Source organism: Dasypus novemcinctus, chromosome 12 (assembly GCF_030445035.2).
Source record: "Dasypus novemcinctus isolate mDasNov1 chromosome 12, mDasNov1.1.hap2, whole genome shotgun sequence".
NCBI lineage: Eukaryota > Metazoa > Chordata > Mammalia > Cingulata > Dasypodidae > Dasypus > Dasypus novemcinctus.
The window spans coordinates 22,117,978-22,143,652 of record NC_080684.1 but is presented as its reverse complement, the minus strand read 5'-3'; the positions used below and the strand labels follow the sequence as shown (position 1 = coordinate 22,143,652).

The 25,675-nt window shown below is 44.6% G+C and overlaps 1 protein-coding gene, 1 long non-coding RNA gene and 1 other non-coding gene across 14 annotated transcripts in view; 2 read left to right on the top strand and 1 right to left on the bottom strand.

Annotated features, from left to right (window-relative positions):
* The first annotated feature begins 69 nt into the window (after positions 1-69).
* Positions 70-24,019, top strand: LOC139440145 (uncharacterized). 3 transcript variants are annotated; one of them, XR_011650237.1, is made up of 5 exons: positions 70-648; positions 2,109-2,211; positions 4,904-5,005; positions 9,950-10,987; positions 23,642-24,019. It is a non-coding gene; the product is annotated as an uncharacterized lncRNA (long non-coding RNA). The 3 variants fall into 3 exon arrangements; XR_011650238.1 differs by lacking the exon at positions 9,950-10,987 and having other exon boundaries at positions 90-648; XR_011650236.1 differs by lacking the exons at positions 9,950-10,987; positions 23,642-24,019 and having other exon boundaries at positions 101-648; positions 4,904-8,196.
* TRNAS-CGA (transfer RNA serine (anticodon CGA)) lies at positions 748-829 on the top strand. The gene has a single exon. It is a non-coding gene; the product is annotated as a tRNA-Ser (tRNA).
* RNF41 (ring finger protein 41) overlaps positions 5,289-25,675 on the bottom strand; it is a 38,305-nt gene continuing 17,918 nt past the window's right edge. For 9 of the 10 annotated variants that reach the window (XM_058307990.1, XM_058307993.1, XM_058307991.1 and 6 more), the window contains 5 exons: positions 15,190-15,302; positions 11,601-11,872; positions 10,840-10,975; positions 10,339-10,442; positions 5,289-9,503 (listed from right to left, as the gene is read on the bottom strand). In XM_058307990.1, the coding sequence (XP_058163973.1) occupies positions 9,152-9,503; positions 10,339-10,442; positions 10,840-10,975; positions 11,601-11,872; positions 15,190-15,279 (954 nt within the window). In that variant the 5' untranslated portion in view covers positions 15,280-15,302 and the 3' untranslated portion in view covers positions 5,289-9,151. Of the gene's footprint in view, positions 9,504-10,338; positions 10,443-10,839; positions 10,976-11,600; positions 11,873-13,955; positions 14,098-14,490; positions 14,582-15,189; positions 15,303-25,675 lie in introns of those variants that run through there. The other variant, XM_058307989.2, reaches the window with a different exon arrangement.

The following is a 25,675-nucleotide window of genomic DNA, read 5'->3' as shown; positions in this document are numbered from 1 at the left end:
GCCCCCTGCCGGCCGGCCGGGCGCAGCGGCGGCGGATCGCCCCGGCGCGGGGACGCACCCCGGCGGCCTCCCTGGCGGCGGCGGCCGGAGCTTCCGGAGCGACGGCTGCTTCCTGGAGGGGGCGCCCACTCTCCCGAGATAGCCCCTTTGCTGTCGCGAAGCCCTTTCTCTCCTGCCTCCTCAGCCCGGGGCAGAGGGGTGAGGGGGGAATAGGGGAACCGCTCTCTCTCTCCTACCCCTAGGGGATGCCCCTGGCCTGAGAAGTCCTCAACGCAGTAGCCCAAGTTGTCCTCATCCTTGCACCCCCAACCCCACGGAGTCCATAATTCCAAGGAAACCCAAGCCTCTTTGCCCAAAAGGTTCCTTCCTTTCATCCACCGCCAGGAGCTTCCCCTTTAAACCACCGAGGCTCCGTACCCTTAACGTCTGGTCCTGGGACCGCCCTCTCACCCCTTAACCCGAGGAGTGTCCTGGAATCCCAGTCACTTCCCTCCACCTGCTTCCTCTGCAGACTTCGCCGTGCTCTCCGCAGTAGGCTTTTGCTCCCTGAGACCCCGACTCCAACACTTTAAGCTAGGCGGGAGAACGTCTCTCCAGGACCACCCTGTCCACTTGGCGCTTTTTTCCTTTGAGGGGTGGAGAGGAGAGGTAAGGAGCGGGAGGATCGGAGCCGGCTTTGCGGTGGTCCGTTCCTTGGTCACAATGCAGACCCTTTCTCTAAGCTTGCGGTGAGCCACGATTTCGGAAGTCACGGTGGCCGAGTGGTTAAGGCGTTGGACTCGAAATCCAATGGGGTTTCCCCGCACAGGTTCGAATCCTGTTCGTGACGGCTACTGCCAGTCTTTTTTTTTTTTCGCCCTCTTCACAACTTGTAAAGGGAGCCCCAGTGTCTTTCTTGCACTTCCTTCTGTCTCAGAAAGGAAACCCATAAAGGTTTCACCACTGGACTTGGGGAGGAGGGGGCGCGTATGAGGAAGGAAATCACAGGCGGCTTAAATTACAAAAACCTGTATTGGCTGCTAGGCTGCGAGGCACTTTCACACTTCTGTAACTAGGTTTGCCAGCAGAACATTTGGCACAAGTTTCATTCTTTTGAGAAAGGACAGCAGAGAATTTGGTTGAAGGGTTATGTTCAGTTTTATTTGGGAATGTGAATGCTTGTTTTGCAATTGAAGTTAAACCTGGCATTTCCAGGAAGAGAGGGCACCTCTAGATTTTCATTACCAGAAGTTACACCTTGTAGGTTTTACTACACCGAAGACCCAAGAAACGGCATTCTCTCACTCCAGTGTACTCTAGGAGAGGTACCTCAGACATCACAGAGCTGGGAGCTGGGGTCCGGGGTGGTGGTGGGGGGAAGTGTATTAAAACCACGCTGAAGGTCTACCTGGAGCCCGAGTTTGGGAAGATACTGTCACTTTTTGAGTGCTCAATATGTGCCAGACCTGTTCCAAATTCTGTTTTAACCAAGCTAGGACCTCTAACTCTCCTGTATTCACCGCACCTGGTTCTTCTGATCCCCTAATATCTGACTGTGGGAAAGAGCCAGGCTGCTTGTTGAGGACTTTTGTATCAGTTCATTTCTTGCACAGCATCTTCTCCAAGAAGGGTCTCTAAATGGCAGAGGTTTCTGCATGTTTTTACTTTGGAATTTCTCACCTGCATACCTTTGCTCACACTGTCCTTTTGAGGATTACCCACACTACTGCCCACGTTTCCTCCCCTTATCACTTCCCCAAATCGTCCATATCCTTTAAGCCCCTCTGTGATGCTCCTTATCACTTCACCTGGAACTTACTGAGTTGCATGCAAGGCATCTCCCTTGCCATGGCTCCACAAAATATAGAGAAACAGGTTCTATTTATTCTACCTCTTTAGTATGTTGCAAATCTGTCCACTTCCCTCAGGTGCGAGTGTGGACTGGGCCCACTACTTCCTACAGCAAGGTACTTAACCTTTCTGAGCCTTCATCTGGAATTAGCTATATAGCCTGAGCTCTTAAGCCCTTGATGGCTGCTCTTTGTTTAGCACGACCTGGCCCCCTTTCTCTCACCACTCTTCCATATTCACTAAGTTCTACCCACTGGCACTCTTTTTTGTTTGTTTAGGAGGCCCCAGCGGATTGAACCCAGACCTTGCACATTCACTGAAGCAGGCATTCAACCAACTGAGCTACACCTGCTCCCCGCACTGGCATTCTTTCAGTTCCTGGTACAGTATTTAGCCTTGCTCATGCTGTTTTCTGCAAGAAATGCTCTGTCTCATTCTCATCTTCTCTTCAGTGTCCACTTAAATGTCAGTTCTCCTGGGAAGTCTTCCCTGATCAGCAATGCTGAACACATCCTATGCCCTATTTTTATGATTTGAAGTCTCTGGAGCATAAAATCTGACACATATTAGTCACAAAATGAAAAAACGTATTTGTTAAATAAATTGGGTGTTTTTATAGTAGTTATGTATCATGTTTTAATCTTCATTCAGGTTGGACTTCTTTTAGAGTTAAAACTGTGTTGTTGTTTTTTATCTCCTCTGCAAGGCTTTATATATAGATGTGATCAAAATGTACTGAATAAGTAGAATCTAGTAGGCTTAGTACTCTGCTTTCCAATTGCCATTTTATGCATACTCTCAGATTTAAAGGCAAGACCAAAACTAACCAGCAGAGGGCAACCAATCACTGTGTTGTGAAGGGAGAGAGGCTCCATGGTTTACAAAATGGAGGCTCTGGACTGGAGAAGCAGAATGCGGCAGAGCCTATTTGGTACTTGGGGACCATCCTGTTCACTCTCAGATGCTTCCTTGTTACTTTTGGAGGTGAGAGGCTAAGGCCTCTATCCTCACATACAGTACTTAACTGCTAATTTTTACCATCTCCACGGCCCACCTTCAATTCCCCAGTTCCTTCACCCTTCCCCTGCCACCCCAACATTCCTCTCTCTCCTTACTTCTTTGTGTTGCATGATCTGGTCCTCCTCTTCCCACCACCTTCTATATTTACTACATTCCATTCACCGGCTTTCTTTAGTTCCTAGTACAGTATTGGGCTTTGCTCATCTGCCATCCACCTTGTATTCCCACTCAATTTCAACCACCCAAGGAATCTTCCATAACCACCCTTCTTCCATGACACATTCAGGTTCTACTTCACTGGGTCAGTCCTTCATGAATTGCTGTTTTTCACTTCCTCTTATTTTTCAAATAAAATGCCTCCAGCTCTACACTACTTAATACTCTGTCATCTGATTTCTGCCTCCTGATTTTTAAAAGACTTTAATAGCCAACTCCAAAAGTCTCTTATTCTTAATCCTTTGCCTGTGTTTGATACCACTGATTTTCTTTTTTAAAAATCGCTCCTTGTTTGGCTCTAGAAACGTTGTACCATCTTTCTCCCACTCAGGACACTGCCTCCCCCATCTCATTTTTCTCTCCGTCTATGGAAGTCTACATTCTTCTCCCTTCCGCTGTGACAATATCCCAAGCCTCCTTTCCACACACAACTCCCACACTGGTCCTGTATCTCCAGCTGCCTGTATGTCTGCACAGCTGACCTACTGTCACCTAAAACGCAAGCAAAACTCCTCTTCCTCTCCCAGAATCACATTCCCAACTTTTCCATCTCTGTTGGCACCATTCTTTCAATTCTAATTTCTAGTTTTCAACCTTGAAAATTATGACATTTTCTTTTCTCCTGTGGCCATCATTCACCAATTATTGCTCCCTCATCAACATGATTTTAATTCATGCCTTGGTTTCAGTGGCCTTCAAGGTGTCCTGGTTTTGTCACACTTAAATCCAGGGGTGTGATTATGCTAAAATGTTTCTTTCATCATATTATTCCCCTGCCCAGAAACTTCAACTCCCCATCTCATCAAACACCAACTCCTATTATCAACATACTCTGCCTTAATTACCCATTTTCCCCTCTTAATTCTTCCCAGCAAGATACTGCCAATACAATCAGGCTGGTTTTGTCTGTGACGGCCCAATTCCTGCCTTTGCTCATGAAGGTCCTTTTCTCTCTTCACCTGTGTAACCAACAACTAGTTAATGCCACCCTAAAATGATCTTCTTGTCTTTTAATTCTTAGATCTTACAAAAATTGTTTTTAAATGACTAATATAAAAGAAGCTAACATGGAGGATTCTAACACATAAGAACTGAATATTATCCCCCTTCAAATTGTTAACTTGTTCCAAATCTTAAGAGTCTTGGATATCTGCTGTTTATCCAGTAAAACAAATCACTAGAGAACCAAAACCATCTGCTTCTCTCTATTTAGGTTAATGACACCATCTTCTCATCCACACAGACTAGAAACCTGTCTTCCTCTGTGACTCACCTTTAGTTACATGCCTATTGTTATGTGCAGTGGTTAAAAGCTCAGGCTCTGGATTCAGATCCCAGTTCTCATTAGCTATGTGAATTTTGTCTTCTGCCTCAGTTTCCCTACATAGAAAATGGAGATAATAGTGCCTCTTTATAAAAAATTGTTGGGATGACTAAATTGGTGTTTAATACGTAGAACAGTGCCCGACTCATAGTAAATGCTCATTTATTGGCTGTTACTGTCTTTCCTCACAGTCAATATCCGATCCTGTTCAGAACTCAGCTCCTTTGATTCCTCCTTGAAGCATTCCTACCAGCACCCTCCCCACCATAGTGCACCACTTTCCTCCTCATCCCTTGTACTCAGTCCGTATCTATTAGCAACATACTAGTATTTCCCATTATTTATTCAAATCTATGTTACCTACTATGCTACAAATTCCTTCAGAGTAAGACTCATTTTTCAATTATTTGTGTATTTCCAATACTTGGGACTCAACATGGCACAGGTGTACTATAAATGCTTGGAAGAATGAATCTGATCAGTTACTAAGATCTATCCATTTTTCTTCCCCAGTGTCTCCTGTGCTATTTCAATGCAAGCCCTTGCATGAATTACTCCAGTGCTTATTGACACTGCCACCAATTTCTCCCTTTCCATCGCTACCAGAAGCATAAGGTAGAAGCCATTCCCTTCTCAAAAATCTACATGCAGAATAAAAGTCCAAATACCTTGCTATGCATTAAGGACTTCTAAGAATTGTCTCAAATTATTTCTATCTTACTTTCCATTACTTCTGTCTATAAACTCTATGTTCCAGATGATACTATTCTTTTCCTTCTTCAACATATCCTTTACCTCCACTTGTTTTTATGATCTCAGCCTAAAATAGAGGTTGCAAACTGTTTAGGACCTAGATTTTTTTTGGGGGGGGGTGGGGGTGGTGAGGAAGTGACAAACATGAGACAAGCATTTTTTTAATAACATTTAGGCAACATTTAAAAATTGTGAGATTTAGCATAAACATATGGATTCCTCATTTCTTGAAAGATCATATAAGATCTGGCAATACTGGGCCCACAACCAAAGCTGCACCCTTCTCTCGGGGCATGTATTCATCTCCTAGCCAGCTTTAAAGTCTCTCAACAATACAACTGTACAATGAAGAGATCAGGCTGATGATGGGATAGTGAGACAACACAATATAAAAAACACCTCTCTTGTGATGTGTTCTATCCCCAGAAATGTTTCACTTGATTCTCTAGTTTTGTCTAGAGGAACAAGATAAAGGACATGAAGAAGCAATCAGTGAAATCTAAAAGGCTACTCTCTAGGACAACCAGCCCAATCTCTCCAATGTTAAGTGTCACACACACATACACACAGGTTGTTCCAGGATCCAGATTAAGAGAGTAAGGGATAAGGGACATAACTTGATGTACATGCAGGGCCTTGGACTAGATCCAGGCTTGGACAAAAATTAGCTATAAAGGATTTTTCTTGGGACAGTTGGGGAAATATGATTATGGGCTTTGTATTAGGTTGAAGATACACTGTTAATTTTAAGGGTTTATTTTGGCAATGTAGAAAAACGTTCTGATTTTCAAATACATATACTGAAGTAAAAAAAGAATCAACCAACCAACCATTCTTAACCTCACCAATTCTTTTGACCTTAAAAGTCTGGAATAGATTAGTGAAATTTTCCTGTAGAGGCCCAAATGGTAAATATTTTAGGCTTTGTGGGCCATGGTTCTGTTTTAACAGCTCAACTCTGTTGTAAAGCAGCCACGGACCATATGTAAACAAATGGGCTTGACTGTGTACCAACAAAACTCTTCTACAGAAGCAGGGTGTGAGCTGCGAGCTGTAATTTGTTGACCTCTGATATAGAACAAGTATTAACTTCTGAACAGCCTGTCCTGAGACCCATCAGAATCAGTGGACTTCTCTTCCCTCAGCTCAAATACTGCTTGTAAATTCACTGAGCATACTTATTATGCTTACTATATACTCGTTTCCATTAGGGAGTAAGTTCTGAGATGGGTAGGTGCCAATTTAATGCCTGAACCCCCCATTGTCTTTTGCAAAGTAGACATTCCATGAATATTTGTTTCCAAAAACTAAATCTACCCTAACAGGAAGATTTGATACACATCATGACATTCAAAAGAATGAGCAGTAGGTTCTGAGAGTAATTTCAAAGGAGCTTCAGAAAAAAGTTTTGAGCACCACAGTATATGTAGTACCTCTTCTGCTCTATACTGGAATGTATTCATCATTATTTTACAATCAGATGAGAGCACAGAATGCAGGAATTTTTTTTTTTTAACCCACTAGAATATCTAGAGCACTACTGCATTTTTTACTTTTACACTGGATACATGCTAAATAACGAATTTAAAATAGGGGGAACAAATGATTCAGTTCCCTTCCTCACGTTTGCTTTCTTCGGAGACCCTGGGGGTGTGGTGGTGAACCCTAACGGGGAAAGATCTGTGAAAACCCTCTGTAGAATGTGTCCCTAAATCCCAGGAGCACTTAAGGGAGGCATGGAATTTGAGGTAAAGGCAGGCTCTAGAAAGAACACAATTCAGATCACTGGATAAAAAGCTTTGGCAGCTACAGAACAAGAAACTGGAAGGAAGAATGAAGGAGGGCCCACAGGGCAAAGCACACTCCTAGAGATGCACACTACTCCCAGAAAGATGTCCTTCCACAACAGCTAAGTTCTAGGACTAGGATAGTTTACAAAGCAAGGAAGGAGTCAAAGGAGTTAAGTTGAGAGAAAAGCCAAAGCAGAGGAGAAGGCTTTACACGATGGGGAGGGATGTTGCATTAAGCATTTAGAGTTGATTAAAAGGTTTATTATCAGTGCAGTCAACACCAAGGAATAGCACGTACAACACAACCAGCAACCTGCAGAGACAGTAGTGCAAAGGGTAGGGAAGCCTGTGCTTCCTGCCTCCATCTGAGGATAAGGATGGGAGCGGACGGGCCTTGCTAAGGCAGGCAGGGCAGAGGGGAGTGGGAGAGATGAAGTAACCACACTAACTATAGCAGCGTTTTCAAATTCCTGAGCACAATGTCCTGGGGCTGGAATGTATGACGTTCCCTCTTCCCCTCAAGCTGTACTCCTCCACCCAATTCCAATGCAGCCATGCCCCAACTACCCAGGCCTCCAGCAAGCTGGCCTGGAATAAAACTCCGTGAGAAGTGTTAAAAGAGTACGGTGGGAAGAATTTCTCAGTCTCCCTAACCCCACCTGCATATTAAAATAATCGCACCCACTATCCTGCCCCTTCTCACTCTGCCAGTCACCCTAGGGATCAAGGAATGCCCCAGTAGCTTGAAATGAACCTGAAGTCCTTAGGGGTGTGAGTGAGGCAGAGCAAAGCCTCTACCCAGAGGTGACTAGGGACATAATTTTTATCCCATCTTGCCTGGTGAAGCTTAGAACCCAGCTATTTATCTCCAAGGAAAAGTATGGATGGGGTGGGGATTGCCTTCAAAATTAATACTATAAACCCAGAGTTTTAGGATGAGACCCTGGACAGGTTGGGAACAAAGTTCTCCAGGGGGCACAGGCATCGATGCTGGACTGTCCCTTCCATCACTGGAGTGCAGGAAGCTCCTCATCTCAGACCGGGTTACTGACAGATACCAATCAGTTCAGCCAAGGACACCCTTGGCTCTTCCTATATTAAAGCCAAAGGTTGTGCTGAAAAGGAAAAATATAAAACAGGCTCCCCATCCCTGCCCCCCTCCCCCCACCCAGAATCCCCACAACAGGAACAGCAAAAGAAAAGTTTTAAGTTTTGTTGATTTTTTTTCTTTTTCTTTTCTTAAAAAAAAAAAAAAAAAGTAAATAAATTAAATGCCAACAGTGTGGCTGGGCTGGAAAGTGGGGTAGCCATAGCTAGGCTGTGTCTTTAAAAAGTGGAAGGGGGTGGTGGTGAAATATAAACAAACCACAATGGCCAAAGAAAATTATCAAAATAACTAACTACAATCACAGGGCCGCAGAGGGGTCTGTGGATGTATTACTGCCCGTATAAGAGGCAGTGCCTACCCTATTTCAGCAAAAGCCAGAAAGCAGCTTCTTGCTGAGCCTATCAATCCCAAAAGGCTAACCCCTACCTGCAACCCTGACATTCCCTCATTGTGAAAGAGGATTAGGAGAGAAGAGCTCCTCTGGAAATTTTTGGCATCCCAAATCTGCACACCTGCCGGCCCAATGGGAGGCTGCACCTTTAAGGTATGTTAACAGGGATATTGCTTGGCACAGAGATCCAGTCTTTCCCCAAGGGCCATCAGTGATTGCCAATTATATCTGGCTTATTTCCAGGATTTTGGTTCCACCCTTTCCTTTTCTCAGTATTTCCACTCCCCAGATAGCCCCTAAATGCTGCGGAGAATCAACAGACCTGCCTGTTCTGAAGCCCTAGTTTTTGGAGGAGGAAGATGATTAGCGATTTCCTCACTCGACTCTGATCCTCTGGGGGAATCGGATCTCTTTGTGCTTTCTGAAAATCTCTGGAACCAGAGGCCCTAGGCAGGAAAAGAGATAAGAGGTGGGGACCCCCTAACCAGACTGAGAATTTATAGGCATTTTGGGGGTAGAAATATGGCAAAAGGATGGAATCTGGGTTTCCCACCTGGAAAGCTGAGCAAAGTGCCCCAGGGCCCTTCGATACCAGAAATAGATGTGTGGCTCAAGTGTATGCCGTTGTGTTTGGGGCAGGGGAGAGGACACAGGGCCCAGCTGGTGGAGTGATGGGAGTTTTGAATTTCCAGCTCATCCCGAGAGCCTGCCGTGATATCCTATATCTCCTCCACGCCATGTGCAAATATCATGACAAGGCCCGGCTCCTGCACCATGTCATCACCCATATGCTGGTTCTCGCAGGCCATCACAACAACAGCCTGCTTGCCAGGGATGCGCTTGGCCACGTAGTTCTCATAATAGCGCCGGTTCATCTGTCTCGTCTCTAGTGTGGCCAGACCCTGGGGCCAGCTGCGCTCATGGGCGTTTTCAATCAGCTCGTTGACAATAGAGGCAGGACAGCCACTCTCCACCAGGGAGCGCTTGATTACAGCCTGAAGCACGGCGTCCGGGGTGGAAATCATCCCTCCCCAGCGGGTCACTCTTGCTGGCTGCAGGGAGTTCACCCACCTGTGTGGAGGGGGAAGGGGGAAGGAGGTCATTCCAGCTCTTCCCCTTTCTCTGCATTGCCTTTTCCTCCTAATAGGAATGACCACCCACTCTGCACTCAGCTTAACCTTATTCTTCCTTCTCTCATTCTATCACTGGATTAGAAACTCCAACTCTTTCCCTAGGTGGTCTCATCTGAGTCACTGAGCATTACTCACTAGATTAAATTCCACGACTGTAGGACCCCTATTATTTTTCTTTGAAATCCCAATACTTAGCACATAGAGTACCTGTCAGGTAGTTAAGTGCTAAACAAAGTTTACTGGATGAAGCAATTATTCCTCTATCCTGTGTCCCCCTCAGCACTAGCTGCCATATATATAGGTTCACACTTAAGAGTTTAGACTATGAATAAACTCCGGAACTGAAATGGATCTTAGACTTACCTTGTTTTTGTTGCATTTCAGATCACTTTCCTGGATTTGCACCCTGCCTCCTCCTCTGGATTGTAAGCTACCTAAAGACAGGGATGGCATCTTCTATTCCTTTTTCACCCTCCTGGCACTCAACAGCCTTTAATACAGGGCTTTGTACACAGTGGGTACTCTCCTAATTTTGGATAAATTGCATACTCGGATGGGCTGTCCTTTCCCTCCCCTCCCCTGCAAAATAACCTGAACCTGAAACAAGGCTTTATCCTCTTCTCCTCTGCCCCTGTCCTTCATCCCAACAGCTGAGAAATGGTGACCCTAGCCCAGCCTTCGCTGCCCTTCTCCTGCCACTCCCCTGCTCTTCCTGTCAGGGCTCTATTGCCAGGATGTGGAGTAAGTGACACCACATCCTGAGTGATACTCACTCTAGGATCTCGTTGTATTCAATTGTCTCCTCCAGGTTCTGAAGGTTGGGATTGACACTCCGGATGGCACGCATGTATGCCTTCAGCAGCTGGATGTCTCGCTTCTGTGAGAGGGAGGGAGAACCAGGGTTGAGAGTTAAGGCAGACAGCAGATGAAAGACAAAAGCTTATCTGAGAATGGGAGTGTCCGTGAGATCTGGGGAACAACTAGACAGACAGTAAGCTTCCAGCAGATAGGGATATGACTATCTAGTTCAGAGGTATAGCCCCAGGGCTCAGCAAAGTACCTTCACAGAAGGCATTTGATAACTGTTAGGTGAATGAATGGCTTGAAAGGGATGAAGGGAAGACAGGAGAGCTCCCATCTGACTCCCAACTAAGCCACAGGCAGAATCCACTAACAGACTCACAAGCACAGGTCTATGTGCTCACAATAAGCCACAGGCACACAGTTATTTGCATATCAGGGACATGTTCTCCCCCATGTTCTCTGCACCTTACCTGCTCTGCCAGCTGGTGTTTGTGTTCAGCTGATGACTTCTCCAGCTCTGCGATGCGTGTCTGCTGCTGCTGTACCACTGAGCGCAGGTGCTTAATGCAGTTGTGGTTTGGCAGCTCATCTTTGGGCATCTCCAGGCTGCAGCCCAGGGTAAGGAAAAAGCAAAAAACGGGCATTCAATAGGACTTGTGGGCAAATGTCCTATTCTGTGGCAGAAAATTGCTGAGTGGGCTTTCTCCTATCCAAAATTTCTAACTTTCAATTCAGGCCTCCCACTAGTTTATTCCTTTCACTTTCTTCTTCCAAGCTCCCTCCTTGCCTCTTTGCTGGGCTCCCCCCTACTTCAGCCACATGGCTCTCCTTTCCTCCTACAGGTTCTGCCTGTGCATGCATCCCTTCTGAGAAGCTGTAGATTCACAACTCCAGCTACTGACATTTAATCAAATATTTCACACTCCACAGAAAGGAAAAATAGGGTAAGAGGAAATATGAGAAGGCTAGAAATTAGAGTAATCAACCTGACAAGGAGAAAGTAGTATTGGACTGAAAGGAAAGGATAAAGTAAATCAATCTTTAGTATTATCACACAGATTGCTGAATTGCTGTCCCTCTTATTTTACTAAAGCAAGAGCAAAAAGATCATAGTTGAAAAGCAGCAAGAAGGTGCTATCCTGGGGGCAGGGAGCCAGGAAACCCAAGGACTCCTTGCCTACACAACAGGAGACCTCCTCAGCTAGGGAGCAGGGCCCAGGAGGAATCTCACCCGCAGCCCTGTTCACAGGTCACAGGCCTCTTCGGGTTGTGCTCACAGTCACTGAGGTGAGACATAAGGTTGTCAAGTCTGACAACAGCACTGCAGCCAAACACAGCGTTGTCACAGGCAATCTGCAACTTTGACAACATGTTCCGCATGATCCGAGGTACTGGGCGCAGGTGGGCGACCGTCACAACGCTACGGTCCACCGGACACGTCTGCTGCTGAGAGAACCACTGGGTGATGCAGGCATTGCAGAAAGCATGCTCGCAATGAGGTGCCTAGAAGGGAAAGCAGGGGGAAAGCAGCACAAGGTAATTAGCAGGAGCTAAGAGCTTGGCTATGATAATCCACAAAGCCAGTCAAGCCTTGGGGCAGCTTCCAGAACCAGAGGTCTCTGGATCACAACAGAGTACACATCTATTATGGGCAAGGCACTGTTGGGGACAGATTTAAGATATGTTTCCTGTGCTCGAGATTACAAATGGGTTGTGAGACAAGACAAACAAGAAGTTATATAACAGTAAGGCATATAAATAACATTCCAGGACAATAGGAAAGATGACATAAGGCAGCCAATTATTAATTGCCAACTGGATTACATACACAATAATTGCCACGGAAATCCAGAGGAGGGCAAGATCTTTTCAGGCTAGGTCAATAAGGGCAGTTATTTATGGAGGGGACAGAATTTGATATGGATTTTACAGGATGATTCAGACTACAGATGTGTGTGTGGAAGGGGCAGATCTATTGGCAAAAGGTCAATAATACTTTTTAAAAGCCCAGGACTCCAGCTGAGAGGTTGAGTCCTCTCTCTGTTCTCTGTGTGAGCCCAAGTTCTTATTTTTGAGGGCTGACATGAGATGTTGCCCTGAGTTCCAATGACCAGGCCTAGTCTTCAAAACAGGACTGGGAAAAAAAAAGATAAAAAATTAAAAAAAAAAAAAAAAGGACTGGAATTTTCCCCAGAGCCACATTCTTTTCAGTTCCATAAAGCTCATATTTCAGCCTACCTGATAACTCATGTACCTTCTAAAGTTAATCCCTCAAAGTGAGAGGATTCCCTGGCCTCTGTGGAGACACCATCTAGCATCTAACATGGCGCACAGGAGGCTCTTAGTAGATGGTGATGAATGAATGACTGGAGTGCCTACTATGTCCCAAACACTTTGCTCAGTGCTTGAGCTAAAAACATAGAGGACGTTTCTACCCTCAAGATGGTCACAGACACCAAAGACTGAAACAAGGAAGGCTTAGGATAGGAGCCATCCTCAAGTTCACTAATCCAGCTGCCAGTCGATTTTTTTTCCCTCAAAGACATATCTGGCTGTTTTCTAAGTCCTATAGACCCTATTTCCAAAAACATCCTTAATCTGTCTGATTTTCTCCATCTCTGTTGCCACTAACCCAGTTCACCTAGCAAAGTGTTAGGGATGGAGTAAGCACAGCTTCTAAACATGGTCTTCCTTGTCCCTTTATCATCCATTCTACATTCACAGCCAGAGCAATCATTTATTTTAAAATGTACTCCAGACCACATTACACCCCTGCTTAAAACTTTATAATGGCTTCCCACTGTACTTATAATAAATCTAAACTCCTACTCAGGACCTATAAAATTTTACTTGATCTGGCCCCCGTGTGTCTGACCTACCCCCATGTTCCCAACACCATGCTCTGGTCAGGACAACTTGCTTTCTATTCCTTGGCCACACCTAACTGAAAGGCCTCAGGGCCTTTGCTTGTACTGTTTTCTTTTGCCTAAAATGCCTTTCCGCTAGATCTTAGCATGAACTGTCCCTTATCACTCAGGTCTCAGCTTAACTGCCTCTCTTTCAAAACTTCCTATCTGAACCTGCCACCCCTTGCAGAAGTGTACAGGATTTGCTAACTTTTGTGTAAGAAAGGTAAGCAAATAAAAATAGATATATATATTCATATTTGCTTATATTTGCCAAAATATACTCTGTAAGGATAGTCAATAAACTAATAGAAATAAGTTTGTTGTTTTTTTTTAATTAAAAAATTAGCTTTACCTAATGGGGTGGGGATTGGGTGGAAAGGAACACATATGGAAGTGAGAGTTCTCACGATACACCTTTTTATGTGGTTTTTACTTATGAACCATGTGAATGTATTACCTATTCACAAGCAATCAATCAATAAGACATGGGGCACTCAGCATCCTTAGCAGGGATCTGCTACCCTCAGGAACGTGTCTGGGAACCTGGCCTCAAAAGGTTTGCCTGCCCTGCTCCTCAGAAGATAAACTCTGGAGGCTGGGGTGGGGGAGGGGAGAGGGAGCGGGAGTCTGATGTAGACAGTCATTGAGAGCTTCTGACCCTTCCACACGTGACTCACCTCAAATGATAGTGCCAGAAAAGAGACAAGGCCCCGCCAGGGTGGAGGGGGAACCTGACACACCCCATGACCTCTTGACACTGTCAGGATAGCTTTCTCCACACCCGCAAATCTGCTCCTAATGGCAGCAAGCCGCAGAGGCCTAGACAGGGGATAGGTCCAGGGCTGGTTTCCATTGGAATGCAGTCTAATTTTTATTCAGCTCAGGCATCTGTGCTCCTTTAGGTGGTTGGAAGCTGGGAGAGTAAGAATACACTCAAAAAATCAAGGGAAGCCCCAGGAGTTACAGAACCAGCGAACAGGGGAAGGGCCATGAGGCCTCATTGACTGGTATCCTGGTTTGGAAAATGGGTGTATCTCTAGCTGGCCAGGAGTGGCAGATGATTAATTAGTAGTTAGAGTGAGGGCAAGAAAGACCTTGAAGGATGATGTGCCATGAATACAACTGTTAAGACTCCATTTTGGGGAGTGGATATAGCTCAGTGGTTAAGCACCTGCTTCTCATGCACAAGGTTGTGGGTTCAATCACTGGTACCTCCCGAAAAAAGAATCCATCTTCCTGTACTTGCCAGGTAATCATGAGCTTCTCCTTATACTTGCCCCAGGAAGACAGAACTGACTGGTCTGGCAAAGCTGGTAGAGAAACGACCTATTGAAGGTGGCAGCTTGCATATCAAAATGCATAGTGCATGGCTGCATCAAAAGCTGGTCTTTTCAGTAGACCCAGAGAAGAACACAGGTCAGTGCATACAGTTATCCATTTCCTAGTTGTTAAGATAGTGGGCAAGCAGAAGAGGCCTGCAGGAAGCCTGCCTGATTACATTATCAAAATGCAGAGAGAACTTATCAGGGGAGTCCAGAAGTTCAACTGTGGACAGGGAGACAGAATCGAGTCAGAGTCCCTAGAGAGGAAAGGAAGCTACTGAGCTACTGTGGAGATAGAAACATATGGCTGACAATTTTACAGCAGAAAAATCTCAGAGCAACCTTAGAAGACACCACGGGACCACTGTGGCGTCCGCCTCTAGACAGACTGTGGAGGACCCCACTCTCCTTACAGCCGCTGCTCCTGTACCAGGCCTCTGTGGGGGAGGGGCGTAGAGAATCAGATGGGGAGCTAGAACAGTCTTCCCCATGGGTCCTGTTCTATGGGCCTCAGTTTCCCCAAGAATATTTTCTACTAGCTCCACGACCATCTGTTGCCCCACCAACAGCAGCCATCAGGCTAACTCACCTGTACTGGCTCCTCCAAGACTCCACTGCAAATAGGGCAGATAAGGTCTTCGTCAACATCCCCCTGGAAACGAGTTACATCATACCCCATGTCTCATCACTGAAACCCAGGTCCTGGAAGGGAGAAGAGAGGAAAAAGAGGCCAGTTTAGGAGAAGCCTACAGATACATGAACTTATTGCCAAGATCCATTCATCTATTCAATATGTATTTACTGAGAGCCTACTATATGCCAGTTATTTGGGAAAGAAAAAATCTGACTCAAGAAACCTAATTCTAATGTGGGAAGACATTAAATAAGCATACAGTTAAGATACAAAGCAAATGTACAGTGGGGGAAGCATGCAGAGATTGAGAGGCGAGGAATTTTCTTGTTTGTTTTTTGTTTACTATTATTACTGTTTTTTACTTACTATTATTATTAAATTACCTAATATTTGAGGTGATGAATGTACCAACTATGCAATTATATCAAGTACCATTTGATTGTACACGTTGGGTGAACTGTATGCTTTATCAATATGCATCAATAAAATTGATTTGTTTAAAAAAAGATATAACGTGATAAATGCTTTGATAAAGTAAACACAGGGAACAAACAAGAAATGTGGATACACAGCCTGGCTAAAAGGAGCAGGTAGTTTTTAAGAAATATTCCAGGATTAGGAGACACCAGAGATGAGTCCTGTAGGACAAGCAAGAATTAGCTAGAATTTGGAGACAGGGCATTAGGGTTTTAGCGCACTCAAAAGCCTAGAAATAAGAGGGCATACGATGGGTTTGGGAAACTCCAAGTAGTTCTGAAAAAGGCTGACCTGAAGGGTACAAGGGAAGGGGTGTCAAAACATAAGGCTGGAGGGAAGTGACTGTGGCTCAAGCAACTGAGCTCTTGTTTATCATATGGGGAACCCAGGTTCGCTCTCCGAGAACTCCTGGTAAAAAAAAGAAAAAAGGTACCCCAGACCTGCGCAGAGTGGAGAGGTGCGGGTCCCACACCACAAAGCAACATACCAAAAAGACAACACAACCAGATAGAAAAGAAAATCTATAGTAGGAGAAAATTATCCCCTTCCCCCCTAAAAACCCTGAGCATTCTGAAATAAGTCTCCTTTAGTTTTTGAGTTTGAATATGGATTGTATAACCCACATACTTTTAAAGGTACTTGTTTGGCTTAGTATTAATTTGACTATGTGTGTGATAGCAATCTTGGCTTTTCTTTGGTCAAAGTTTTGTTCATTTTGCTTGTTATTTTCTATGTACTTTTAAAAAGGTGACTTTGTGAAGTTTGCTATTCTGGCAATAAACTTTTAGACTTTTGGAAAAAAAAACAAACATAAGGCTAGAAAGGCAAGCAAGGGCCAGCCCAAGAAAAGCCATAGGCAAGGAGTTTATCCTGAAGGCTTTGGGAAGCCACTGAAAGACTTAAAAGGGAGTGATGTGATAAAAGAAGGAGTTCCTTTCTAGAATTACTCTGTCCCCAAGGCAGAGATTAGAGACAGAAAGAACATCTCTGCAGGAGACAGAGAGTAAATCGGAACTTAGGTGATGGTCATAGAGATAAAGAAGAGATATTCAGAGAGCAAAGACTCTAAGAACAGTGATGCTGCTATGCCCCTCCTTTGGGCATCCAAGGGTCAAACCCAAAGAAGAGGTTGGTGAACAATGACTGAAACCACCCTGTGTGCAACTAACTGTGGGGCTAACTGGATCAAGGACAGACACCTGATACAAGGGCAGTCACCAACATACGATGGCCTGGAAAAGATGAGTTCAGTCAATCAAACAGTTCTCAGGAATTTAGAATTATACTGTCCAGTTAGGAGACAGAAATCAGACAGGGGTTGCAGGGAGGGGTGGTGGTGGTGGCAGCAAGGTGGAGAGACACCTTGATAGGTCATGTGCAAACTAAAGTACAGCATTGGATTAAAGAGTCAAAACTGACAAGGCCCACAGCTAACATCACCCTCAATGGGGAAAGAATAAAAGCTTTCCCCTAAGATCAGGAACAAGACAAGGATGCCCACTTTCACCACCACTATTCAATACCGTTCTGGAGTTCCAGACAGAGAAATTAGACAAGAACAAGAAATAAAAGGCACTCAAATTGGAAAGGAAAAAGTAAAACTATTCACAAATGACACAATCCTATATAGAGAAAATCCCCAAAGAAAGCTACTAGAGCCAAAGTTGCAGGGCTCAAAAGCATACAGAAAAACTAGTTGGAAAGCAGGGAATGGAGTTGGCTTAAATGATTAGGCGCCTCCCTCCCACATCGGAGGCTCTGGGTTTGGTTCCCGGTGCCTCTTAAAGAAACAAAGAAGATGAACAGACACAGCAAGTGGAAAACAATGAGAGGGTGGGGAGAGATAAATAAAAAAATCTTTAAAAAAACCTCAATGTGAAAACTGCTCTAATATTAATTTTTAAAATTGTGTTTCTATACATCAGCAAAGAACAATCTGAAAAGGACATCAAGAAAACAATTCCATTTACAATTAACATCTAAAAGAATAAAATATCTAGGAATAAAGTTAACCAAGGATGTAAAAGTCTTACACACTGAAAACTACAAAAATTGCTGAAAGAAATTAAAGACCTAAATAAATGGAAAGACAACCTGTGTTCATGGATTAATAGACTTTATATTGTTAAGGTGTCAATACTGGGAAACGGATGTGGCTCAACCAACTGGGCTCCTGTCGACCATGTAGGAGGTCCAGGGTTCGAAGCCCAGGGCCTCCTGGTGAGGGCAAGCTGGCCCACGCAGCAAGCTGGCCTACACAGAGTGCTGGCCCACATGAGAATGTTGCTCCATGCAGGAGTGCCATCTTGCCTGGGAATGCTGTCCAGCGCGGGAAAGCTGCCCCACGCAGGAGTGCTGGCCAACATGGAGAGTTGGTGCAGCAAGATGACACAACAAGAGACAGAGAAGAGAAAATAAGAAGACGTAACGGAACAGGGAGTTGAGGTGGCTCAAGAGAGTAATCGCCTCTCTCCCACGCTGGAAGGTCCCAGATAAGTTCCTGGAGCCGCCTAATGCTGAAACAGCAGACAAAGAAGAACACACAGTGAATGAACACAGAGAACAGACAATGGGGGTAATGTGAGGTGAGAAATAAATAAAATAAATTAAAAAAAAATGTCAATACTACTCAAAGAAACTTACAGATTCAATGCAATTCCTATCAAAATTCTAGGAACTTTTTTTACAGAAATGAAAAAACCAATTATCAAATTCATAAGGAGGGAAGTGGATGTGGCTCAAGTGATAGAGCCTACCATATGGGAGGACCTGGGTTTGATCCCCAGGTCTTCCTGGTGAAAAAGAAGAAGAGATGAGGGGGGGGGGGGTATATGGGGACCTCATATTTTTTTAATGTAATATTAAAAAAAAATGAATTAAAAAAAAAAAAGAGAAAGCATGCCCACATGTGTGCCCGCGTGGTAACCCAGTGCCCCGTGCAAAGTGAGTGACGCAGCAAAATGATAACGCATCAAAAGAGAGACAAAGGGTGAGTCAAGGTGAAGTGCAGCAGAAACGAGGAACTGAGGTGGCACAATTGACAGGGAACCTCTCTCCACATCAGAGGTTCCCCAGGATCAAATCCCAGTGAATCCTAGAGAAGAGAAAATGAGAAGAGAAGATAACACAGCAAAAACAGCAGGGTGGGAGGAAGGGAAGGGGGGAAAATAAATAAATCTTAAAAAAAAAAAAATTTACATGGAATGGCCAGGGCCCCAGATTGCCAAAACCATCTTGAAAAAGAAACATAAACTTTGAAGGACTCACATGTCCCAATATTAAAACTTATTACAAAGTATGGTAGAGAAGTGGATGTGGCTCAAGTGATAGGGCTTCCGCCTACCATATGGAAGGACCAAGGTTCAAACCCAGGGCCTTCTGGCCCATGTAGAGAGTTGGCCAAGGTGCAGTGCTGCCATGTGCAAGGAGTGCCATGCCATGTGGGGGTGTCCCCCGTGTAGGGGAGCCTCACATGCAAGGAGAGCTGCCCCGCTCGAAAAAAAGCGCAGCCCTCCCAAGAGTGTCCCATTTCTGCTGAGAATGCAAGTGGACACAGAAGAACACACAGAGAATGGACACGAGAGCAGACAACGGGGAGTGGGGGAGGTGGAGGAGAAGGGGAAATAAATAAACAAAAAATAAATCTTTAAAAAAAAAAAAGGAAGTGAAAAGACAACCAACAGAATGGGAGAAAATATTTGGAAACCATATATCTGATAAGGGTTTTAATATCCAAAATATATAAAGTACCCCTACAATACAACAATAAAAAGACAAACAGCCCAATTGAAAAACAGACATTTAGGAATCAGTTGTGGCTCAATTAGTTGGGCTCCCTTCTACCATATGGGCTTCCTTCTACCCTGGGTTCGCATACCAGGGCCTCCTTGTGAAGGCAAGCTGGCCCGCACACTGCGGAGAGTCGATGACCTGTGCACCACAGAGCGCTGATGCAGCAAAATGCAACAAGGGAAGCGGACTTGGCCCAAGGCATAGGGCATCTGCCTACAACATGGGAGGTTGGCGGTTCAAACCCTGGGCCTCCTTGACCCATGTGCAGCTGGCCCATGCGCAGTGCTGATGCACGCAAGGAGTGCCGTGCCACTCGGGTGTCCCCTGCACAGGGGAGCCCCACACATAAGGAGTGCGCCCCGTTAGGAGAGCCGCACAGCACGAAACCAAGTGCAGCCTGCCCAAGAATGGCGCCGCACACACGGAGAGCTGACACAACAAGATGACACAACAAAAAGAGACACAGATTCCCAATGCCACAGATAAGGATGGCAGCAGTCACAGAAGAACACACAGTGAATGGACTCAGATAGCAGACAACTGAGGGGGTAGGGGAGGGGAAAGAAATAAAAAAGAAAATAACAACCAATGCAACAAAGGGAGACAAGCAGACAGAAAAAACGCACAGCGAATGGACACAGAGAACAGGCAGGAGGAAAAAAAAACAAGTTGCAAGAGGGGGGATAAATAAATAAATCTTATTAAAAAAATAGACATTTCTCCAAAAAAGATAAACAAATGGCCAATAAGTATATGAAAAGATGCTCAACATCATTAGCCATTAGGGAAATGCAAATCAAAATCCCATTCAAATACCAACTCACACCCACTAAAATGATTATTATTTTAACATACAGAAAATAACAAGTGCTGGCAAGCATGGGAAGAAAGGGGAACCACTGTTGATGGGAATATAAGATAGTGCAGCAGCTATGGAAAACATTTTGGCAGTTCCTTAGATAGTTAAATATACTTTGTCTCCAGCTGCAAGGAAAGGAACTGCTACTGTGTCCTCACATCTGCAATGGATGGTTGTGCAAAAGTGCTCCAGTCTCCTGATGAAGAGAAACAAGCAGACACACAACCTGAGCCAAATAACTTGAAGGCCCTCAACTCCTTCTGCAACAACAGGCTGATTCACTGCAAGACTCTGGCACCTCCTATGTGCCAGCCATCCTCAGCAGTACCAAGCAAGAACAAGTACCGTCAAGATCTGCACATGGTTGCTACCCACGGTGCCAGCGCCATCCTGCACAGCCAGAGGTCTGTGAATGAGAAGAGAAAGCAAGCTCACCCCACCAAGAGCTACTGAGTACCTCAACTGACCCCCCAAAAGAATAAATATGTCAGCTGACGTAAAAAAAAAAACAACATTAAACAAAGAATTACCATACGACCTACAATTATACTTCTAGGTATATACCCCCAAGAATTGAAAACAGGGACTTAAACAGATAGATATCTGTACACTAATATTCAGAGCAGCATTATTCACAATAGCCAAAAGGTAGAAGCAACCCAAGTGTCCATCAACAGATGACTGGATAAACAAAATGCAACATAAACTTACAACAGAATATTATTCAGTTATAAAAAGGAGCAAAGTTCTGATAAACGGTATAACATGGATAAGTCTTGATGACACCATGCTAGTGAAATAAGCCAGGAATAAAAAGGCAAACACTGTATGATTCTATTTATGTGAAATAAATAGAATATGCAAATTCATAGAGACAGAAAGTAGATTCCAGGTTACTGGGTTCTGGAGGGGTGGGGAAATGGGGAGTCATTGGTTAATGGGTAGAGTTTCTGTCGGGGTTGATGAGAGAGTTTTGGTAATGGATGGTGGTGATGGTGGCACAATATTGTGAATGTAATTGATATTACCGAACTGCACAGATGTAAACATAAAATGGGAAGTTTTTGTTGTATACATGTTACTACAATAAAACAAACAAAAACCTGAGAGGGTTCACATCCCCACTTCTACTAATCACTAGCCAGGCTATGAAACCTTCCTAAGTTGTTTTTTTTTTTTTAATAGGTAAAATTGGTATAATAATGGAAATAACTCTCAGAGTAGTCTTCAAGGAGAATGCATGTACAACATCAAGTAAAGTGTCTACTGTTACATAATGGTAACATGGCAGTTATCATTATTTATGTATAGATCTAATTTGTTATTAGATTAAAAGTTCCTTAAGGGTAGGAACACATGTTTATTTCTGCATCCAGTGTAGCACTAAGCACAGTTCTTATGTACACGTAACAAATCAATGAAATGTTCGGTGTGCTTAAATGTTGCTTTAATGAGGAGCTTTGCAACAGCCAGAGTATAGTGGACATCTACAATTTTGCCTAACTAGCATCCTATTTTTTTGTGAATAGAACCACAGTTTTCCTTTGGGAGTCATCTCCTACTTCCTCAGGGGACAGGGGACACAACCCAAGACAATGCCTGGGTCTTCTCCTCTAGCTCTCAAGGGAAGCTCCTCCCCGCTGGGGTTGCATAGCTGATAGAAAGTACACCTAGAGTGACTGGTGACCATCTTTTGCATTAATGAGGAAAAGCCTGCTTAAAGAATGAAGCTAATAAAGAAGAAAGCAGATGGGAAGCAAATGTGGCTCAAGCAGCTGGGTGCTGGGTGTCCATCGACTACATGGGAGGCCTGGGTTTGGTTCCCAGTGCCTCCTAAAGAAGACAAGCAAGATGTTGGGCTGGTGCAGCAAGATGATGCAACAAGATAACGCAACCAGATGATGCAATGAAGAGACACAACAAGCAGGAACAGAGGTAGCTCAAGCCATTGGGAGCCTCCCTCCCACATGCGAAGTCCTGGGTTCAGTTCTCAGTGCCTCCTAAAAAAAAAGAAGATGAGCATACAACAAACAGACACAGAGAACAGACAGCAAGGGCAAATAATGGGGAGGGGGGATAAATAAATACAATAAATCTTAAAAGAAAAGAAGAAAAAAGGAGGCATGAGGGCTCAAGACACGTCTGGGCACCACAGGTAAGCCACACAGCCACCCCCTTGATAGACCCAATCCAGGAATATATGAAAATCTATTTCCTCAACATAACATAGTTATACTCATTAATTCCCCTAATCATGATTCTTCTACTCTAATTTAAACCTATAACTTTCAATTTACCTGTTAAGTATATTTCTCAGAGACTTTAATCTGATTGTTCATATGCCGGTGGAGCCCTAAAATTCAGCAGGTGTGGCTAACTCCTACTCTCCAGTTCTTCAGGCCTGCCCTGGACAACTAACAAAACAATAATGATGGACCAGTCCCATCCCCAAAACAGCTGCAAGCAAAACAATTCCCTTCCTCTGCCCCGTAACACCTATGTCCCTCCTCAGCATGAAACAGAGTGGACATTGTCCTGAATCCCTCAAGATTGAAGAATGAACACAATAAAGGGGGGAGTGTAGCCACAGACCAAACAGATTGATTGTTATTGTAGTTATTATCTTGTGTTAGTAGAGTAACTTGTAACATTGATTTAAAAAATAAAAAATAAAAATAAAAGTAAAAAATAAAAGAAAAAAGCAGAGCTGAGAGATTGAGTTCAGATGAAATTTCAAGGTCCAGAATTCAGCCATTCCTAAAGCTATAATCACTTCCTAAAGCCACTTTAAAAATATATATAGGGAAGTGGACTTGGCCCAGTGGATAGGGCGTCCACCTACCACATGGGAGGTCCACGGTTCAAACCCCGGGCCTCCTTGACCCGTGTGGAGCTGGCCCATGTGCAGTGCTGATGCATGCAAGGAGTGCCGTGCCACGCAGGGGTGCCCCCTGCATAGGGGAGCCCTACGCACAAGGAGTGTACCCCATAAGGAGAGCTGCCCAGCGCAAAAGAAAGTTCAGCCTGCCCAAGAATGGTGCCGCACACACGGAGAGCTGACACAAGATGAAGCAACAAAAAGAAACAGATTCCCGTGCCACTAACAACAACAGAAGCAGACAAAGAGAACAGACAACTTGGGGGGGGGGAAGGGGAGAGAAATAAAAAAAATTTAAAAAAAAATATATATATATATATTTAGTTAGTTATTTATCCACACCACCATTGTCTGCTCTCTGTATCCATTCACTGTGTCTTCTCTGTCTGTTTTCTCTTTAGGCAGCACTGGAAACTGATCCTGGGACCTTCTGGAGTAGGAGAAAGGCGCTCAGTCTCTTATGCCACCTCATCTCCCTGGTCTGCTGCATCTCTTATTGTCTCTCCTCTGCGTCTCTTCTTGTTTTGTCATCTTGCTGTGCCAGCTCTCTGCTCAGGCCAGCTTGCCACATGAGCCAGCATGCCTGCATGGGCCAGCACTCTGCTCGGGCCAGCTTGCCATGCAGGCCAGCTCACCTTCACCAGGAGGCCCCGGGAATCAAATCCTGAACCTCCCATATGGTAGACAAGAACCCAATCACTCAAGCCACATCTGCTTCCCCACAATCACCTTTTGAATGTCTCAGTTACATGAGCCAATAAATTCCTTATTCTGTTTAAGTGAGTTTCTGTCTCTTTGAACTGATAAACGTTCTGCTTAATAAAAGTCAACAGATCCAAGAAACTGTAAAGCTCCCTTTGCAACCACTTGTCTTTCTTTACCCATTTTATAAAGGAAAAATGATGCCACTGGTGACACTGATACAATTACACTGACCTCCATCACCATCATTTCTAAATGGACTTGTCCCTCCATCTCTAGGGCCGAAAGTCCGGGGCCTTGGGCTTATTAATAATCCCTGTGGTTGTGTGAGGCTTTTGTGGACCCCAGAAAATTATGTTCTTAAATTTAATCCATTCCGATGGGTGTGAATCAATTGTGGGTGGAAACTTCTGATTAAATTACTTCAATTAAGGTCCTTTGATTAGATTACCTCAGTAAGATATGACCCAGGGTGGGTCTTAATCTTCTCACTGGAGACCTTTATAAACAGGGTGACTATACAGAGAGAGAAAAGACCAAGGAGCTCACAGAGGAATACACGAAGCTGAAAGAGAAAGCCACGAGAGCAAGAAGCTGAAATCAATGGGACCTGGTAGAGAGAAAGCCACAGAAGGAACCACCAGAAGCTGAAAGCAATGGAGCCTGGAGAAGAAGGCAGAGACCGACAGACGCTTATGCCCTGCCATGTGATAGGAGTCGAGGATCACCAGCAGCCATGTCTTTGGAGAGAGAGCTTCACCTGATTTAGCCTTAAACTTGGAGCCTGTAAGTTAATAAATCCCTACTGTAAAAGCTAACCCATACCTGGTATATGGCCTTGGCAGCCTTTACCAAACTAAAACAAGACCTCTGTGACTGTCACTGTAAACCACCCTGGCCTGGTTGGTTCCTATAGTGCAGGTTGGAGACTGGGACATCTAGTTCATATTTGTCTCCCTTCAGAACTTTGACCTTCTTCCTAGTCCAAGAGAGTAGAACAAAATACAAGCAAAGAATAGAATTCCCTTGAATAAACTGTAAACACTAAAAGATTAAGGTAAGTATGTAAGCGGTGATATTAAAGACATAACAGGGAAGTGGATATGGTTCGAGTGATTGTGCTCCCACCTGCCACATGGGAGGTCCTGGGTTCTGTGCCCAGTGCTTCCTAAACAAGATGAGCAAGGGAAGCGGATTTGGCCTGATGGATAGGGCATCCACCTACCACATGGGAGGTCCAGGGTTCAAACCCTGGGCCTCCTGACCCGTGTGATGAGCTGGCCCACGCACAGTGCTGATGCACACAAGCAGTGTCCTGCCACGCAGGGGTGACGCCACGTAGGGGAGCCCCACATGCAAGGAGTGCGCCTCATAAGGAGAGCAGCCCAGGGCGAAAAAAGTGCAGCCTGCCCAGGAATGGCGCTGCACACACACAGAACTGATGCAGCAACATGACACAACAAAAAGAGACACGGATTCCAGGTGCCGCTGACAAGAGTATAGGTGGACACAGAAGAACACACCATGAATGGACACAGAGAGCAGACAACGGGGGGGGGGGGAGAAGGGGAGAGAAATTAAAAAATATATAATAAATAAATAAGATGAGCAAGACAGTGAGCTGACATGACAGGCTGGTGCAGAGAGCTGATGCAACAAGAGACACATGGAGGAAAACATAATGAGACACAACAAAGCAGGGAGTGGTGGTGGCTCAAGCAATTAGGTGCCTC